General features: G+C 38.7%; 2 protein-coding genes across 2 annotated transcripts; both read right to left on the bottom strand.

Annotated features, from left to right (window-relative positions):
• Positions 1-207: 207 nt before the first annotated feature.
• Positions 208-3,373, bottom strand: LOC124161144. The gene is made up of 2 exons (XM_046537380.1): positions 3,266-3,373; positions 208-1,020 (listed from the first exon to the last, which is right to left on the bottom strand). The coding sequence occupies exons 1-2, from the start codon at positions 3,272-3,274 to the stop codon at positions 697-699; spliced, it is 333 nt and encodes a 110-aa protein (XP_046393336.1). The 5' UTR covers positions 3,275-3,373; the 3' UTR covers positions 208-696.
• A 14,355-nt stretch (positions 3,374-17,728) lies between these two features.
• Positions 17,729-20,019, bottom strand: LOC124161143. The gene is made up of 2 exons (XM_046537379.1): positions 19,873-20,019; positions 17,729-18,509 (listed from the first exon to the last, which is right to left on the bottom strand). The coding sequence occupies exons 1-2, from the start codon at positions 20,002-20,004 to the stop codon at positions 18,105-18,107; spliced, it is 537 nt and encodes a 178-aa protein (XP_046393335.1). The 5' UTR covers positions 20,005-20,019; the 3' UTR covers positions 17,729-18,104.
• Between the last annotated feature and the right edge of the window lie 701 nt (positions 20,020-20,720).

Raw genomic sequence — 20,720 nt, 5'->3', positions numbered from 1 at the left:
CCCAAGGTATTCGAAATACAAGGTGCTCGGGCATTTTCTAACAGTAACAACACTTATGAATTGCAATAGAAAAATAATGAAAATACGAAGATTGATAAGTATTTTATGATCTATGCCCATGCAGAGGAAATAGTACGGTACAATTACAAGGCACTTGGTAATATAATTTAGGAAAGGGAGAGAAGGCTTCATAGAATGATAACACCATTTTGATTTTGCTAATGACAGAAAATTTTTTATTGGAGAAACATGTTCCAGAGGGACGACCCAAGGTGCTTGGGACGAGTCTGTAGATGTTTTTTTGACTCACAAAAAAATACCGCCAAAAATTGCAAGTAGGAGAGAGGAGAATTGGCACAGCTGTGCAGGGCTAAGGAAGGGAGAAATTCTTGGGGGATCCAATACGCCATCCATTCCGCAAATCCGTTCGTAAAAACTCGTAAAGCCAGGGGTCTTCCGCTTCGGAGAGGCTGGAATTGTAGCTGAAAGAAGACCAGGGGCGGACGTCTTACACTGCTGGTGTCGGTGGGAAGGATTTTTTTTTTTAAAAGACCTTCTCTAAATCCATCCGTCTAGAAGTGGTATTTGACGAGGTGCCTCTTCAATTGTCCGCCGACTGGATACTTCTTCGATCTACCTTCCGGGCCTCCCTTTCGGCGGGTGTCGGTCGTGCAGATCCTGTTGACGTCCGTCATCTTACTCAACCTTCTCCACCTTGGGTACCACGGGCACGGTGTGGACGGGTGCGCCGTAGGGATAGGCAGCATATGCCACTGGGCTGTGGACATACGGATAAGCGTATGGTCCGACGGGCACGGGGTAAGCTCCGGCCGTGTAAGTGGTCACGACGGGCTTGCCTTCCACCTTGGTGAGGACGGGTGCCACCACGCCGTGGTGATACGGTGCCACATAAGGGGTGGCCACGTAAGGGGTGGGCTGCACGTAAGTGTGGGGCACCTTGACCACGTGCTCAACGGTGGCAGCGGAAGCTGCGCACACGGCAAGAAGAACAACAGCCAGCTGTTAAAAGGGAAAGCAGATGTGTCTGAGTCGAAGGTAAAACAAATATATAAGCTTATAATAATCCCCTTATTCTTGGGTAATTAGGATAATATTTGGAGGAGGAAACCTATAGCTAAGATCATTTCCGCCGTGAGGAAGGGTGGAGAGAAACCCGGCGTCGGCATTAGCCTGATCTTAATGGAAAGTGCCAAGGGAACCACGGCTTAACGTCTTATCCGACGGGCGGAGTGCTAAATTTGAAACGCCCCCCAAAAAGCACCCAAGTAGGGATAAAGCAGTCTTAGAAAAATATAGCAGTGACCCAATACGTTTATCTGCGAAGACTTCTCAAAGTAAAAGAGGCATTTAAAATTTTTGTTGATATTTTCTGGCCATCATCAGTCCTAGAAAGAGGATAATCTATAAGTTTTTTCTATCATGGTAAGTAACTATGAATTTTTCGTCATAAAATTGAATACTTTTTATGAGGAGACAGCGTGCTGCTGAGAAGCACTATCATGAAACAGTTTTAAATTCTCTAGGGAAATAGAGCGAACACGAAAATCAAAAGCTTTAAAATGTATATGAAAGCAAGAGCTGCTTACTTCATCAGAGAAGATCATCAAACCATCTAAAGATGACGAAAGCCACGTAAAGCCGTAGTGGAATAAGAACTGACTCCGAGATTTGTGACAAAATTCACTCGATGTTGTTAGGAGAGGTTGTTACTTTCTCTGATAATGCTACTGGTAATAATGCCACGGAGATAAGAGGTTATACCACGAAGATATTGTATTCAAGGTTCACTAAAACACGGTTTATTCCGTGAAAACTACATATTTTACTTAAAGGAACAGAGATAAATACCTTGTCACGTCCTTGCGGTTAGAATATATACAGTTAGAAAGAATAAGCGTAGTTTTATCGCACAAGGGCAAAGCAACAGTACCTCATAAGAGCGCCGAGAGATCCTTCAACGACGAATGATATTTCGCGTACCTATTCTTTTTAATTCAAACCAGGTTTCCTCTTAAGCAAGCAGTTTAACTATGGAGTTTAATTTAGCTATTTCAAGTGACGTGGAACATTGCGATTAACTATTTAAAGAATAAAATATTTTTGTGCCCGATTTGACATAATTTCCCCTATTCTTCCACAAAACAGTGAAAAATGGAAAAAGTTGAAGTAAATTCTCAAACCAATATGGAATTTAAATTACAATATGTTGCTAAATATACTTGTGAGCACTTAACACTGTTACAATCAGACAAGTGAATTTGCACATCACAACCGTTTAAAAACAATGATAGCAGCAGGAGGAGACATAGCAACTCTAGCATGGAATAGCACGAGAAATTAGGGAGACCTTCAAGAAGTTATGGGAATAAATCGAAAGCACAAAATAACAGGCGATTAAATTATAGTGTGCAGAGGAACTAATTAGAGGCTGTGTATGCGGCGAGGATATAGTAAGGAATAATTTTAAGGCTAACCCGAAGCATTGTTCTGAAGTACAAAACTTCTAACGGTACAATATTCGATGGTAAGGTTACCTATCAAACTCTAGGGATAGCTATCAACATCACAAAGAGAGTAAAACGTTTCCACTTGCACTGGTATAGATACAGAGTAGTGAGTAGCACCAAAATAATAATACTATGAGAGCTACTAGAGGCTAAAAAATTATTTAGCCCTATTAAAGGGCCTGAAATGGAAGAAGATACTTAGGGTCGGTTTTATAATGCCTGATTAACGCCAACTATAAGATGATACAGCCGTCCAATTAAATTGGCGGTGGTTGATGGTACTGGTCAGCCTCCGCATAAGATCACACTCCAAGTTAATCTTAAACTTTCAGCCACCGCCAAATAGCGTGGGAGGCTGTATTATTTTATGGTTTGCGTTAACCAGACATTGTATAACAGATTATTAGAAGCTCAAAATAACGCTATGGCTACTAGAGTACAGGTAATTTTCAGCCTTTTCTAAAAGGGTCTGAGGTGAGAGAGCTACCAAAAATCTCACAGTGAAGCCGTGCCTCACAGAAGCAAAGCAAATTCAGCCCATTCAACGGGTCTGAAGCGAAAGAAGGTACTAAGGAGACCATAGTGAAGCTGTGTCCCTTCGGTAAGAAAAATAAAGCGGAGCGATGGAGCAAAGTTCAGCCCATCCAATGGATCTGAAGCGAAAGAATGTACCGAGAAGCTCACGGTGAAGCCGTGGACCTCTGGTAAGAAAACTAAGGCGGAACGATGTAGCTTACCACCTTCATGATGATAGTTGGTTGTCTGAGAGACGTGGAGACGGTGAGAATACTCTGGACTCAACAACTGCAGGACGATTTGAGCCGGCAGAGGCACATCCTTATATACCAGGGGTGCCCCCTGCCCCACCCACCTCTGATGAGATGAGAGACGGTGGGGAGGAGGATTATGGGATGGGGTGGGGTGGGGTGGGGTTGAGTTTGGACGGGGCTGTAGGCGGTATTACAACGGGGAAGGGGGGAGGAGGAGTAAGGGGTTCGGGAACCTTCTTGCAGACGAGGACCATCAAAGGTAGGGTGGGGATGTACATAAGGGAGAGGGGTTCAGGGGGTGGGAGGAGGAAGAGGGCAAACTGGTTGCCATGGCAGGCAGGGGCGGTTGAGGACCTCACGGCTGCCACCCCTCGCCGTAATTCTGCATTAAAACCGAGGAGAGACCCCTATTCACCCGCCTCCACCCCAGCTCCTCCCTTCTTCAAAACCCTCCTTTTGCCTGTTCCCCCAAGAAGGTTGAAGCGACCACACCCAGTAATACGAACTTCCAAAAGGACTTGCATGCCATCATCACCGAGTCTTGAGGTGTTGAACAGTGAGGCGAGACACGGGTTACTATATCTAGAGCATTTTGGTAGGTACTTGCTAGATAGAGCTTCCATATGCTTCCGTCACCTATCTATGGGTATAAGAGCTCGATTCCTACACTAGGGGGGAGGATAATTTTGCTCTAGGGATATAGACGACGGTTAGTTAAAATTTGAGATTATATTATTTTAGTATTCAACTGATTAAGGTAAGTTTCCATGGAGTACTTAAAAAGCATTCAGGGAGACTCCCCTTTCTCCAAGCATTTCCCTTTCAATCAGGCCTACTCCCGTTCATTCCATCTGAAATTCCTCTACGATGCAAATATCTTCTCAGCAATGTCGGGTATAATGATGTCGTATGTTCAAATTATACACAATACAGTGAGCAATAGCAGAAATGGTACATAGGAAAATGTAGAGTTCACATATATCATTACAATATAGAGCAAAATATTTCGAGCACTATTTTAGGAGTATCAAAACCAAGGATCCCAGATTTTTATTTAAGCATCATTATTCTTGTTCTGAAGAGAGTAATGCACAGGAAATGCAAATATGTCCCGATTAAATCACAATGCTAGCCCATGCATGCGGGATTATTTACCTGTCAGCAAATAACTATATAAATTAATGAATTTTCTGACGAGGAATACACGCCATAAAATAATAGATCTTTGGATTTAATTCGACGGATGACAGATAGAGTCACTGCAAGTTGAGCAAGAAAATGTCGTAATAATAAAACTTCCATTTCCATCACAGTTTGGCTTAAATTCAAGGAGTGTTCGTGATTAATCGCCGAAAATTTGTTTTTCACCCTAGTCTTGTGCACTTATGAAGAATAAAGTGTATATATTCCCAATTAGGTGCATCAGCCGGACAGATGAAATGAGATATTATACAGGAGAAGAAGGGAGAAGATCAATGCGAGGGATTGTAAGAAAAAAATTACGAAAATGGTTAGTAGGTACCTCCTTGAGGAATAACAAAATTAGTGATAAAGACAAATGAAAAAAAACTGGACGAAAATCTTCAAAAATATATATATTTTGGAAAAGTTACGTTAATAAATTAATCGGCATTATATTTAAGAAGAAAGTGTTTTTTTATATAATTGAATACTATTCGAGTCTTCATTTCTCTATTAACTACGCATGATCTTTTTATATACTTAGGAGAAACCAGAACTGTCATCACTCAATCTCCAAAGACTTTAGGACTGGTGAGTTTGTCGTGATCCAGATTAATAGACAGAGCCTAAAATTAAGAAAATAACTTTATATCTTGACGTGTGGGCATTTTCCTACAGTTCAAGTATGAGTAATTATGGCTACAATGTTATATGTTGTTAAAAAGGCTTAATAATTTTTGCTTTAGTTTTCTAACGTGCTTTTAATTCCACTTGATCCTGCCTAGCGTAGCATATTTCGAAGATGTGTAAATTCTTTCAATACAAGGTGGTGGCCTGCTCCAAAGGTTTCCTCCCCACAAACATGGAAAGGCTGCCTAGACGTGCGGTCAAGACGATGCTTCGTAAAATAGTCTCCCCATGACGTTCCACCGCCATACTCCCCCTATGGAGGAGTGGAATGGCAGTGGAGAACTCGCCCTCATACCGTGAGCATGCATAGAATGACATTCTTCTACAATTTTTATGCATCCAAAAATTGATGGTAGAAGTCACAAAATAAAAAAAATCACGCGATTTAATTTTTTTCTGCTGCTTAAAACATAATGGCCTTGGAAAGTAATCTGGTTTATATATAAAAATAAAGTTATGGTTGGTAAGAGATAAATAGTTACATGAACTAGAGCAAGAGGAAAAAAAGACACTGAAGATATTTAACTAGACGAATTTAGGTATCAAGTGAACTGTTTGGCTTCCTAGTAAAGAAGAGTTAAATGAAATGGACAGGGAGAGAAACTTGTGGCAATACGTCGTTAGCAATGGTAAAGATTACAATTTGTAACCTATATTTTGCAACAAAACTTTTGATTTTTATTATATCGATAGCTAAGTTCTAACAAGACGTATCTCAAATTCACCCGGTTTGAGACAGATATCTTAAACAAAGTGAAATAAGATTTTAAAAATAAAATACAAACAAAAAACAACTCTCTCTTTGCAAATGAATGCTTATTTTTAAGTTTCATGAACTTTTGGTTTTTAATTTCAGCGTACAAGTAAAAAAATAATAGTTTTTTTTTCTCTCCTGAAAATTTGCTATTTTTGAGATTTGTATTGCTCGAACTTAGCCATCGATATGGTAAAATTCAAAGACAATCCGTTCTTTGCATGAGTTTTATCGTGATTAGGTCTGGAAGCAATGGCATGGCAGCCAATCCGAGCTTCCGACACTATGTTTGTAAAACGGACTCATCCCAGCCTGTTCCCCTGCAATTAACCTTGATCTTTCCCTTGCGCGATGCTTATGCATTTGAAATATTTTATGAAAAAATATTGCCAGATCTGCTGATAAAAATGGGAATAATCACCATGCAAAGACCCTCAGAATACCTGGTAGCATGACTAGCAAATATTATCAAGGTGGGAATAAGTACAATATTAATATGATAAATACCAATGAAACCAGTGATTGCCCAGAACAAGTATTTTTCGCACGCCTGTATCTTGAAATGGTGTGAGCTCCAGCCTTACCTATGCAAAACAACCTCCATACTGAAAGAAAAGTGAATGAATAATACGACCATGGAAATTACCTCTCCTTTCTGATATTTTGGTGAGGAGATTTAAAGAAGGAATGTAAAATTGAGGCTGACATTGAAAGAGAGGACTTTTTGCATTTATAAAATGCTATCATAGAATTTGGTGATAATACAATGGATTGGTAGGATTTTTAAGGTAAAACTATTGAACGTAATGAACGTGGAGGAAAAAGGAAATTACCGCTAACTTCAGTTAAGTTTTCCATTTTTACTTTAATCCAACTAAGTCTTAAAAAATAGTTTTCCAATACCTCCTATTTCTATGAGAATCTTGCAATGAGAGGAAATTACGGAACGTTATATATGAATGAAGCCTTATGTATATAAATTTGCCGCCTTTAATACCACTCATGGATCTGTATCCGTATGATATGAGAAGTACTTTGCATATCTGGATGAAAAATTTAGCAAATTTGGATTGTAATAAAGTTGTTACCAACACTGTGCGTGAGTCAATCGTTTACATTTGTTTTCATTCAAATTTTTTGAATTCATATGTGCTTGGATATGGCATTTTTCATCATGGAATTAAGCCATAATTTTTATCTGCACGAAGACAAGAATTTTTAGAAAATATACTGCTAACTTCTTTTCATGTTTTCCGTTTTTATACGATTCTACAATTTTCGACAATTCTGTACCTGGCCCATTTTTCCCTGGTATAATAGACGGTGTAGCCTAGGTGTAGATTTTCCGGGGACCGGACCAGAAGAATTTTACACATTCCTATGCATTGAATGGTGAAAAACCACTCAGGCGGAACTCGAACCCCTTTCCTCAGGATAAATAGGCGAGGACTTGACTCCATCGCCACAGGAGCCAACAGTTAATACCACATTGTAGCTATGGGTAAACTTCTCTCGAGATTCGCTCCGGGTTAGAAACTCCTCATCTGCATGACGTTTCGAGCTCTGTCTCGGGGCTCCTCAGGGCTACTGAATGTGTTTTCTAGGAAATTGGCCGTGTTATTGTGGAGTTACTTGTGACGTGGAGGCATTTGTTAAAAAAAACATCTAGTCAAAGATAGAAGAATGCACAACAAAGGGAAGGGAAATAGGCAAATAACGATGAAACATGTATGTACGATACATGGAAGAAAATTACTAAACTAGGCTTCAAAAATAAAATCCATGAAACCAATGAAATATTAGCAACATTTGAAGTATTGGTTCATTATATGGCTGCTATTTTTCATATTCGATAAAAAAATAAATGCACGATAAGAAGCCATATTTCCTCGAAATTTAGCAGCTCTGAGGATGACCCCAGAGTCGTAGCTCGAAAAGACACGACGTCGAAATGTCGCGACGCGTTAGCAGAATTGGATTTTATAACCTGATAGGAATACCGGAAGAATTTTACCCACAAAACACGACGGGAAAGCATAAAATATTTGTACAAATTTCTAGCTTTTCAAGCATAGCAGAGCACAATTGAAAGAGAAATTTACATGTTTCCATCATAAAAAGAAGGTGGTTTCTTGCATTAAAGATTTCCACCCTCAAAGTCTCGAGACAGCTTATCCTTGGGGTTGTAAAGCAGTGGACTGGACCCATTCCGCTGCCATCAACCCCGCAACAACCCCTTCTGCACCGCACTACTAGCATGATATCATCCCCTTTTCGTCCCTCGACCTCTAAACCCGTCCTCTTAAAACACCCGCAGTCGCTCCTTCCATTTCGCCGTCGGTTTAAGGAGCGAAGTGGGAGGCACAGGGGGGGTTGGGCGTGGACAAGGGGTGGCAGAGAATGTAGGGAGGTTCGATGCGACATCTCTGCCTCCTTCCCTCAGCCGATCGGCGGATCCGAAGGTCGAGCTAACACGAAGGCTTCGTCCGATCCCATGACGACCAAGTTTGATAAATTTCCTCCTTGTATATCACTGTCTTTCTCCTTTTCTCCTGGCTCGCTGCCGACATGGATCCAGGGTCTTCAATCACGTGATGACAGATTCAATCCACTCTCATTTTCGTAGTTCATCAACCAGATTGTTGAGATTTCACTCGTTTCAATGCTTTATGCAAAACCACGTATGAGGGCACAATCAATCCTACTTCATAAATATTTGAAATAAATTTTCAATTTTATGTAAGAATTTTTTCTTACTTCCGTGGCGGCTGGGAACAACCTTCACGTGCCAAACCGAAGGTCTCGGGTTTTAGTCCCTTCTGGGTAGCTTTCCCCAATCCAGGATATAGATGCCTTTGATTATCTATTGTTATTTATAGTAGTAGTGTAAAGGATTATTAGTGCTATTTTCGGGTATGAAGATAAATAAATAAATAAAATTAAAAGTTATGTCTGTCTGCTTGGACAATTTAAAAGGGGGACACAGGGGCACGTGTCCCACCCCCTCCAGGCTCTTAAAAAATAGATAAGATTTTGAGTACTGTTATCATTACGTTCGTTTTATTTTGTGTATTACGGAGCCTCAACCATTCTATTTAATATTAATAACTTTCATATCAAAATAAAGGCAACATTTTATACAGTACTTATTGTACGTAATTTTTTAATCTCAAATATGAGATGACCAGTAAACACCCCCTAGAAAAAATCCTGGATCCGCCCCTGCCTGTCTGATACTCACTCGATAACTACAGAAGCGATTAAGACGAAACTTGGCAGGAAGCAGGGGCGCAGGAATTAAGGCTAGGGGGGGTTTTAAGGTAACTAATACTTATGGGTGTGGAGGTTTTGTATACCCACCAGGGTAAGCAGGTGTTGCGGGGGCCCTCCTCCAGAAAATTTTAAGAATAATGGTTCAAAATGGCGAGTTTTACGGCTTTCTGAGGGATATTTGATAAATCCTAACACTATTCTATAAGTAATACTGATCTAAATAAGTAAAATGGATTAAACTTAAAAATTTCTCTGAGCCCTGGGAGGGGTTTCTGATAGATTGGTATAGCCGGTACATATATAGGCCGAATACAACGGCTTTGGGGCTCTGGAAGACCCCTTAAGTGGACTGCTTCACTGCAAAAGGACGATAGAACTTGGGAGTAGTGCAGAGACTTCTCTCTCTTTTTAAAATTACTTGAGATTGAGGGACTAAATTTTCACAGCTAATTGAATGTATATATTAAGTTTGTTATTTTTTTATTCCGTTTGGTTCTACGAATTCAATATTCTGAGGAATTGCGTGTATAAGGTCACAATCAGAAATTATTTCTCTTTTTTTTTTAAATATTGTCTTTGAATAATAACCATTGATGTGGAATATATTTTCGTGCATTTGAGCTTCTGCTTTACAACCGATAAATATACAATTGAATTTTATTCACAGGTGATTTATGTACATACATTCATATACATAATATCATCTGCTGATAAGGGATTTGCTACTTAATTTTTAATATTCACCCCGTCTTTTTCTCATTCCCTGGAGAATTGCGACAGGTACCCACGATAGCTACTTTACATATTTTCTGCTAATTAAAGAATGAATATCTATGATTAATCCCTATATAATAGCCAATATTGCTAATAAATCTAATATTATTTCCGAGAGGTAACACAGTTAAAATCTAAGTGTTAATGAAGACAAGACGATACATTTACAAGTGATGCAAAATGAAACGCTGGTACACTTTGAGTTTAAAATTTTTCTTTTGGCTTCATGGCCGTCACACTTCACGGCCATGAGATGACGGATTCAATCCACTTTTATTTTCACCATGCATCAACCGCATTGTTGTCATTTTACTCATTTCAATGCTCTAAAATCACATATAAATGCACCATTTTTCAATCAATTTTCTACTCATATAAAATTCAATGATAATGAACAATATATTAAGCAAATATTGTTAAAATTCCGACCGATACAACAATTGATAAGTGAGTTTTACCAAAGACAAACGATTAAAATGCAACAAGTTATAAAAAAAGAAATGCTGGGACGGTTTCATTAAATTTTACACTTTTCCCTTGACTCACTCCCAATATGGTTCCAATGAGTAAATATTTGAGACAAAAACCAAAAATCCCAGCCAAAACCAAATCAAATGAAAAATATAAGGTTATGGAAGAAAAATACTAAAACAGACACTGAAATGAAGCGCCGTAAAGTGCTGAAAACACATTAGTGACATTAGCAGTATTAGTTAATCATATGGCTGGCATTTTTATTTAGAAAATTAAAAAGTTGTGTGCGAGGAAGCAAAGTTAGACGAAAAGAAAAAATGATAAATATAATATTTCACCACTGTGTTATTTCAACAGTAAATCCGTAGAAACTATAATATCACTGTCCATAAAAAACTGGAATCGATAAGAAATTAGACTCCTTAACTGTTTTTGTAGAAAAATACTAACCAGTGAAATGAATTTAAGAGAAATAATCCTAATGTAAATCGTTAACTGCCAAAAGGCATCAAGTCCACGTTGGAGGAATTTCCTTTTTTTTATTTGAGTTTGGAAGCTGGAGTGAAAGTGGGAGGAATGATGTTTAAATCGGTAAGGTTCGCGGATGATCAGGCGCTGATTAGCTAGTCAGCGAGGGGACTGCAGACTCTAGTAGTTGTGCTAGACGAGCGGTGCGAGGAGTACGGGATGAGGATTAATCACAAGATGACCAAGGTAATACGGTTTTGTGAAGCATCGCGAGTGAGGAATGTGAGACTCAAGATAAAAGTAGGTGGGGATAAGCTTGAGCAAGTAGAGCAATTAAACTATTTAGGCAGCACATTAGAGGAAAATGGACACGGTAGCAAAGACATCAGGAAGCGAATTGCACTAGCAAAGGAGGCGTTCATGAACAGTAAAGAGCTTCTGAGAGGATGATTATGTAGGAGTTTAAAGAAGAGGTTAGTGAAGACTTTGATCTAGAGTGTGGCTCTCTACGGTGCGGAAACGTGGACACCAAGGAAATAAGACGAGAGAAGATTGGAGGCATTCGAGATGTGGGTATGGAGAAGAATGGAGAGGGTGATATGGACGGAGAAGAAAATGAACGACGAAGTGCTGGATATGGTTGGCGAGGAGAGGCAGCTTTTAGATGAGATACGGAGGAGACAGAAGGTATGGATGGAGTTAGTGCTTAGCGGTGAGGGGATGTTGAAAATGGTGTTAGAGGGTAGTATGTTATGGAAACGAGGGAGGGGAAGGAAAAGAATAGGATTTTTAGGTAGATTGAAAGAGTGTATGTTAAAAGTTGATGTAGTGCCAGCCGTTAAACCAAAACGCAATATTTACTTATTTAATAAATGCAACTTCACTAAATTTGGCAGGATGCTTAATGACTCCTACAAAAATTTCGTAGTTATATCAAAGGACCTAAACACAGATGTAACATGGACTCACTTCTTAGAAATTCTGCGCCAAGGAATCAACGAATATATTCCGAAAAAACTGAAATGTGATAATAAGGAACCTCGCTGGTACAACCACGATGTCAGAAGGGAACTTAGGAAACAGAGAAAACTATACAACTTGTACAGAAAGTCCATCACGTCTTGTAATAAATCGAAGGAACTTGAAGCTAAAGAGAGTTACGCTGCTCAACGCTCAATAACCAAGAAATCAATGCGAACTGCAATGCGAAAGTTTAAGAAAAAATACTTGGTGAATTACTCGAAGAAAATCCGAAATCCTTTTGGTCGTACGCGAGAGAGCTTCAGGGAAAACATTCAACTGTAGATTCGTTATTTGATAAAGATGGTAAACTTGTCACCGAAAATATTGACATAGCTAACACTTTAAATGCCCACTTCGAAAGTGTATACATTACTGACGATACTCAATTCAATTTAGACATCCCATATACTGAGGACTTGATGGAAGAAATATCTATAAAACGTGATGGGATAACTAAACAACTACAATCGATTAAGAATAGTAAATCTCCGGGTCCGGAGGGAATACCCGCGCGTGTCCTCAGGAAGTTAGCTCCACAGATTGCGCCTTACTTAGAGATCATATTCAAGAAGTCACTCTCCGAAGGGAAGTTACCGCCCGACTGGAAAATTGCAAGCGTTACACCCATTTTCAAAAAGGGAAACAGACATGACCCAGGCAACTACCGTCCAATTTCACTAACATCAATTATAGGCAAGATACTTGAACATATCGTCGTTAGTAATATCATGACTTTCTTGGACAGACGTAACTTCCTCCATGACTGTCAGCACGGATTTCGAAAAAATAGATCCTGCGAAACACAGCTCGCGCTCTTTCTTCAAGACGTTATAAAATCTGTTGAATCGAAAAGACAAGTTGACGCTCTATTTCTAGATTTTAAGAAATCTTTCGACACTGTACCTCACAACAAACTTTTATACAAATTACAGTCATGCGGATTAAACGAAACAGTTGTAAACTGGATACGCGACTTTCTCAGAGATCGTAAACAAAAAGTAGTTCTTGACGGAATTAGCTCTGATGTTGTAAAAGTTACATCAGGTGTTCCACAAGGAAGCGTAATCGGCCCCCTGTTGTTCATTATATACATTAACGATCTCTGCTCCCGCATTAACAGTAAAATACGTTTATTTGCTGACGACGCTGTCATCTATCGCGAAATTAGTGATCACTCTAACTATGGAAATCTATCATCGGACTTAAACAACGTTCATTTGTGGAGTCAAGAGTGGGGACTCGAACTTAATCTGAGCAAATGCATGGCGGTACATTTCTTGCGGAATTTGTCCAACACTAACCATGTTTATGCAGTGGATGGTATTAATATAAAGGCAACAGACGAAATGAAATACCTGGGAGTTACGATAACCTCGAACCTCACGTGGGGAACACATATAAAGAATATTTGCGGCATAGCCCTGAAGAAATTAGGATTCGTCAAGCGTATTGTGGGAAGATTTTCAGATGAGAAAGTAAAAGAAAGGTGCTATTTCGCTCTCGTCCGACCGCACCTTGAATATGCAGCGAGCGTATGGAATCCAGTGCAGAAAGACTTAATCCGCGAACTGAATAAGATACAAAGGAAGGCTGCGCGCTTCGTCAAAAACCGCTACGGGCGTAAAGACAGTGTTACCCAGGTGTTAAGCGAATTAGGCTGGGAGCCGTTGGAGACTCGGAGGCTGCGCGCTAGGCTTAGATTGCTTGAACAATTAAGAATGGATATCTTTAAGAGCGACACAGAGAACATAATCTTAGAGCCACACTATATTTCCAGGTCCGACAGAAGCGATAAATTAAGAGAGATTTTTGCCGAACGGATAGATATGGGAATTCGTTTTTCCCCCGAACAATAAAGGACTTTAATAAACGCTTGTCCCAACCTCGTTAGAGCTCATCTTTCTTTTTTTTTAATAGCTGTAAACGGCTGGTGTCCTAACACCCCCTGCCACACGCCTTTTAGGCGGCTTGCGGGGTATTATGTAGATGTAGATGTAGATGTACAGTGAATTGAAGAAGGTAGCGCTGGAAGGAAATGGAGTCACTTCTTTAGTACTCCATGGAAACCTACCTTAATCGGTAGAACACCATTATAATAATTGCTAGGTGCAAGACTCAACATTTACCACTAAAAGGAAACATGTCATGCTTATAACACCGAGCGGATATGTTTACTTTTAGTGGGAAACGTTGAGTCTTGCACCTGGCAACAATTTAACGAGAAAAAAGAAAAATCGTCCAACTTGAACATGATGTGTTTTTGCAGTTACCTATTCATATAAGAGTTCCGATTTTTAAAACTTGTAATAAAAGCTGCGATTAGGAGTAATTTTTTACCAAGTATAAAAATGAATAATGACATTATTTGACGCCACCCTATTTTCCCTGAGAAGTACCGGAACTCCGCTCCAGCCGAGATTAAGAACTGCTCTGCAAATTGTTTACACCAGTATCGCTGTAAAAAAGGTCGAACGCTGAACATAAAGCACTTGTATAAGATTCTGTCGCAGCTTTATAGGGATGTGTAACGTAGCGTTTTACTCAATCTTTATTTTAATACAACAATGAATCATTAAAAGTTTTTCAATATAACATAAAAGTGTTTAAACGTGAGCGTTAACATCTACGATTGAAACAGTGAAGGATAATACGAGAAAAATGATAAGAACGGCGAAACGGGCTTCTTCCGTCTCGTCTTCTTCCTCTCCTCACGGGCAAACTATTAGATTGATGCACTTAATTATTTTTTAATAGAGAGAATGACATCTTCACATTACAAATAGCTTTCTAATATAAAATTTTACCCAGTGTTTGACTTCTTAAAAGGCTGAAAGGTAGATTTTCATTTCCAAGCTGTAGAAAAGTACATTATTATTGAAGTTACGTATGCTAAATGAAAAAAATAGTTCCAAACTTTCATGTTAGGAAATGTTGTTATTGTTCCTCTTGCTTAAAATCAACCACAAAGACAAAAATCGCCATTTCGGTAGTTTGAATTGTCGTGGGTTCAGCCTTCTACCTTTTTTTCGCCAATGGCAGGTTCGGATTGTTTATTCAAATGGCGACAGAGTTAAAAACTGTATCCTTTGGATTTAGTATTTTACCGGTTGAAATTACGACATCGCTTACTCTCAGGAGAAAAAACATGCAATAATATAAGAAAATGTTCTTGAGTGATAAAATTGAAAAGTGAAAAACATAGTCACCGACTAGAAATTGATAATAACGTTATATTTTCCCTTCTGGTTCACGATTATAATCCTTAAGGTGTAATGGCAATTATTTTCCATCGCTTCATTCAAGGAAAAAATAGGGTAAATCAGGGAGAAATGCCGCACATTTAGTAAAACAACTATATTTTGACCTATTTTAATTTTTTAATGAAATTAACAATAAGTGGTAAATATGGTGACTAGCCTTGTTTATGACGTACACACAAAAACGTATACCTCTATCATTTTTCTCTTAGTTGTAAGAAATATTTTTGTAAAAAACTACTTCGCGGCGTCTATCCCGAATGTTACGAATGATATTTTTCTAACTTGTATAACATGCCTACGATTTAATTCAGGTCGTAAAACTAGAGCAATTCCTATGTCATTATATTATAAACATACTATTTAAACATCAAGAAATTTGACTAACATAGGCTTTATATACAATTTTATTGGAAAATACAAGTTGAACCGAAGAAATTCAGTTAACAGAAACTTAATTTGGGAGTATTTTTTAGGATTCCAAAATACAAGTTGGAAATAAAATTTACGCAATTTACTTTGGCAATTACATTGCTTAAATCAAAACTTTCTTGCCTACAAAATTACAATAGAAAATAAACGTATAAAAATTAAATTTCACTATACGACACAAAATAATTGTATTTAGTTTTGTTATACACACAAAAACAGATATAACTTTGAGGAAAACGTGTTACAATTAAGTTGAAATCATAATTAATTCCGTGCGGCGTATATCCCATTCGAGGGAAATGCAGCATGTGTACCGAACTTCAGTTTCATGTATCTCCCTTTCCTACACGTGAAATGCCGCACTTTGTGGCACTATGGTTTTTAAGGCATGGCGTAACTAGATTGAAAACATCCCGAGCAGAAGTAAATGTTTTTGCAAACCTCAAAAAATCGTAATATAGCAGTGGTTCAACGTCCGTTACGAATTTAGTGCAAGGCGAGGAAACATTTGCGCTTTAAATTAGTAAAACCAATGAAACACAAACGGGACATCCTCACTTATTCCCTGGCATCTAATTCGCCTCTGCACTGCTCATCTGCCCACAATTTGTCAGGCAACGCCTAAACTAAGGGGTATTCGCAGTCTATCCCGTATGCGACGTCTACCGCCGATCAACCCTAAATAAAAACCCAAAATATCAACTTTTCGACGAATATTCTTACCTACTGATAATAACTTGAAAATATTCTGAATGGATGTATATTCTTAAAGTATAACCTTATATTCTTTGATTTGGTAGGGCAACTAACGGTCATGAATGCATATTAGCAATTATCTGCTTACTATCACCGCAAAAAGGTAGAACGCTTTACTTTAATCCCCGCGGCAATCCACGCTACCAATATGGCGATTTTCGTTATGTTATATTTTAAGTAAGAAGAACAATAGAAAAATTTCTTTAAACGAACATTTGTAAATTTGTTTGTAAAAGTTTGTAAGACTTGTGTTCTCATTTCGATTAATTTATAGTTTTTAAGAAAAAATAATTCAAACTAATATTTATGTACATTTCCACCGTAGAGTTACTAAGTTGGTCACTCCTAAAGGTAACCTTCAGTCGCAACGACCCGCGGTATTTGGTGAGGGGTTACGGAAAATATTAACTTACGATGTATATTAGAGTGGAGAAAAGTGTAAAAATGCTTTTTATTTAAAGTAAATAGCTGAAATTAAATAGAGGCGGCCCTTAGGCAGTTTAAACATGCAGCATTGAGAGAATTTTTCAGATAGGGATTACAGGGTAAATGGCCAAGATTTCACATGAATCAAATTCATTCCACGTTAAATAGGAATAAATGCGCTTCTTTACGACGAAAAACTTTTTACTGGCCACTGTAACACTCAAACTCACGTTGCTTAAAGTGTTTCGAATATACCAGATCAAGAATTAGTAATCCTGAAATGCATGCAACACCCAACACATGTAAGTTCTCAAAGGCTTCCAGAGAAGCAATAACTTGCATTTTGGTAAAGAAAACGGTAAATTATCATGTTAATAATCAATTTAAACATTTTTAAAACCTGATTTCAAGAAATGGGCTCCTTAGATTCATGAATGTTATGTTCCCTTGAAGCACTGGGAGGACTTGATTTTAGAAAATAACTTCTTTAAAAAAAGGTGGATCTTTGGATTGTAATTACCAAACTTTAAGAAAACTGCGTTTTCAAGGATGTGCAACGTAATAAAGTGAAATACCTTTGCATAATTGTCAACATATCAATCAAAAATCCTCAGAGGAAATTTATATATCTTAAGTTTTAATCCTATATAAAAGACTTGCACCCTCGAATTTATTTAGATACGTATATTGATTTGACCCCTTAATATGTTTTGGCATTTAAGTCTCAGGAAGTAACGAATGCTTTTATGAAAATCTTCAAGAAAACGTTGTAACTAGTTTTTGTAAAAGATTCAAATAAATTCAAAAGCCAAATCAAAAGAATATGATAACAGCACGTGAAAGTAACCTCATCAAACACAGTACTCATCTCGGGGAAATATTGGTTTCAAGTACAAATAAAAAGAGTTTTTTTTAGTGATGATTGGAAGATTTTTATTGACAAACAATCCCTACCGGCACGCAGAACGTAACCGATAGAACTTGAATGACAGTGAATGAGCCATGAGAATCAGGGGAACATCGTCTCCTCCTCTGGGAAAGGTGTGTTGGGAAAAGGGATTTAGCTGTCCGTAGCGTCGTCCATCCGCAAAACCGTGAATTCGTCGTCGGAAGACTCCAGCCGCGGGAAGACTTCGGACTGCTGGAGGGCCGGCGGGCGTCTTGGCTGAGAATCAGGCTGGAGGGGCGGGCCCTCACCCCGCTGATGTAGTCTTCTCCTCCCTTACTTCCACCGGCAAAGTCCTAGATCATCCCGAAAGCAACCGGAGTCGGTCGTGCAGTCAAGTTGTCATCCGCCTTACTCAACCTTCTCGACCTTGGGAACCACGGGGACGGTGTGGTAGGGAGAGCCGTAAGGGTAGCCGGCGTAGGGAACGGGAGCGTGGGCATATGGGTATCCATAGGCGTAGGGATAAGCTCCAACGGGGTAGGGGTAGGCCCCAGCGGCGTAGGTGCTCACGACGGGCTTTCCATCGGCGACCTTAGCGACGACGGGCGCAACGTAGGGCTGGGCGACGTAGGGCTGGGCGACGTAGGGCTGGGCCACGTAGGGCTGGGCCACGTAGGGCGAGGGCACGTATGAGTGGTGAGGCACGACGCCCTGTTCCACGGAATAGGCGAAGTTTCCTCCGTGACGCTCGACCTTGACGTTTTCAACAGCCGCGGCTGAGGCAGCGCAAACGGCGACGAGAAGAACGGCGAGCTATGGAGGCAAGGGAAACAAAATGGTCAGTTTAGAGTGATAAACGTATTATATTAAATAAATTTAAATACATATTCATTAATAGATTTTAAAAATTCTCTCAATTCCTATTTTAGTTTGCATTTGCCGCATGTAAGTGTGAGGAATTTGCGAAAAGTGAAAGGAAAAATGGCAAAGAAAACAAAATTTCAAGCCTAAAGAAATAAATCTATTATATTAAATGAATTTAAATATGTATTCATTTACACGTGAAATAAAGTCTCTCTATCTCTATTTTAAAATGTATTTTCTGCATGAGTATGTGAGAAAATATGTGGAAACTTCAACGACCGATTTTCTAGTGCAGCATAATACGGAGAAGTGATAAATGTGTGGAGAAATATTGAGAAAATATCCAGATGCCTCAATGTCCTATTTTCAAGTGTATACATTATCACGAAGGATAAACATATAGAAGTGAATGATTCTATTCAAGCGTAGACGAGCAATGATAATACTAGATAAACAGAAATTTGAATAATGAATATAAAATACCGACTTAGATATTTCATTGGATAAACAATATTAATATTTCTACTTGAACGATACTTGATGACAGCGGTAACGGTGGCAGAGAAAAGGAGACGCATTGACGCACTTATTTGAGATAAGAATACAAGCATCAGTGAGGCAGCGAATTTAATCAATATCCACATTCAGCAATATCAAACTATTTGCTCATTTTTTTTAAGTCGTACCTTCTTTCTTAAAAGGACCCAACGGTAAATTTTAAGCAACAGAAAAGCACAAACAGTGCCTGCTAACATAGTTGGTATAGCGCAAAATAATAAAACATTCTAAGCAGCTAGAAAATCGGTTAAAGTAAAAATACCATGTAATTTGGCTGAATAAAACATGAAAAAATCCAAACTTAAAGAGTTTTAAACAATCGAGTCTGGTTTAAAAATTTGCATTGGTGACATTGTATTAATAAAATCAACTGATTTAACCAACGTGTAAGTAAAAAGCAAACACTTTAAGCATGTTTAAGGAATACTAGCTTGGATGACGAAAATTAAATTATATTTTAAAGTAAAATAATCCTAACTACTGATAGACAGCTAATCAGATTTCTAAAAAATCAGAGTTGGATAACAAACTCTGAAAGTTGTTGATGGATACTGAAAGTCGACAATTGAATAAGGTTTCTTATGATGGCGAAACATGTTCTTTAAAATGATCAATTTTACTATAACAGTTCGTGCAGTAAATATGATGTGAGATTGCACAAAATATTGGGAAAATATAGGAGCAAGAGATGAAAAATCACTTGCTATTTCAGAGAAAATTAAGTTTAAGAAATATTCTTGGAGAAACTACTTACCACCTTCATGATGATGAGGTTGTTGGGAGTGAGTGTGAGACTTGGAGAGTAAGTTCTGGACTCAACGTCTGCAGACAACTTGTGCTTGCTCCGCAGGGTCCTTATATACCCCGAGAAGACCCTCCTCCCCATCCCACGTACCCTTCGTTATTGGGCGGTGTTCCTCCCAAGCGGGGGGAAGATTGGTAGGAGACGGAGCGAAAGGGGAGGGTTTAAACCTCATTCCTTCCTCCCAATCCGCGAACCACTCTCCTCACACCACTGAGGGCTCATCCTCAAGAACAACCGAGGGGGAGGAGAGGACCCCATCATTTTCCACCTTTCTCCAAGGAGGTGGGGGAGACTGGGCAAGTCTGAATGCCATTAGCAACAGCCCGGCCCTCTGAGAGCATCTTCTCCTGCTTTCTTCGATAACAGACCTCCGTCTCCAGGGTGGTTTAACATTTTTCTATTGCAGTTAGTTTAAGATTTTGTGAAAAAGCACCTCATCAATGCCGATGAAAAGGTAAAATTATTAATATTTTGCCCTGATGCATAATTTTATATTTATTATTAAAACTGTTGTTAAATTTTTAGCAATAAGTATGAAGTTTAATTTAAAAGATTAATTTTAAATATAGCTTTAAATTTTATCTAAAATATTTAACGATCAATACTCATAATCGAAGGTGAAAGTGGTGATGTCTGTGACATATAAACGATATCCTACATTTAGCGATGACAGATGTAAAGCAATTTTAAATAGCTATTGACGATATAATTCCCGCATAACATACGAGAACTGATGTGAAAGGAAGCATTGATTCCTCGCGGAATTGATTAATTATGCATTTTTGCTCAGCTCTCCA

This window comes from Ischnura elegans, chromosome 6 (assembly GCF_921293095.1).
Source record: "Ischnura elegans chromosome 6, ioIscEleg1.1, whole genome shotgun sequence".
In the NCBI taxonomy this organism is placed as follows: domain Eukaryota; kingdom Metazoa; phylum Arthropoda; class Insecta; order Odonata; family Coenagrionidae; genus Ischnura; species Ischnura elegans.
Note: the sequence above shows the minus strand (reverse complement) of the source record. Positions and strands in the feature narration are given on the sequence as shown.

Bases quoted from the DNA above. Each gene is read 5' to 3' on its own strand.
- LOC124161143 (XM_046537379.1), bottom strand. From the start codon at position 20,004: ATGGGGAGGAGGGTCTTCTCGGGGTATATAAGGACCCTGCGGAGCAAG. The intron at 18,510-19,872 runs GTAAGTAGTTTC...TTGCCTCCATAG, and splicing joins ACCTCATCATCATGAAGGTG to CTCGCCGTTCTTCTCGTCGC.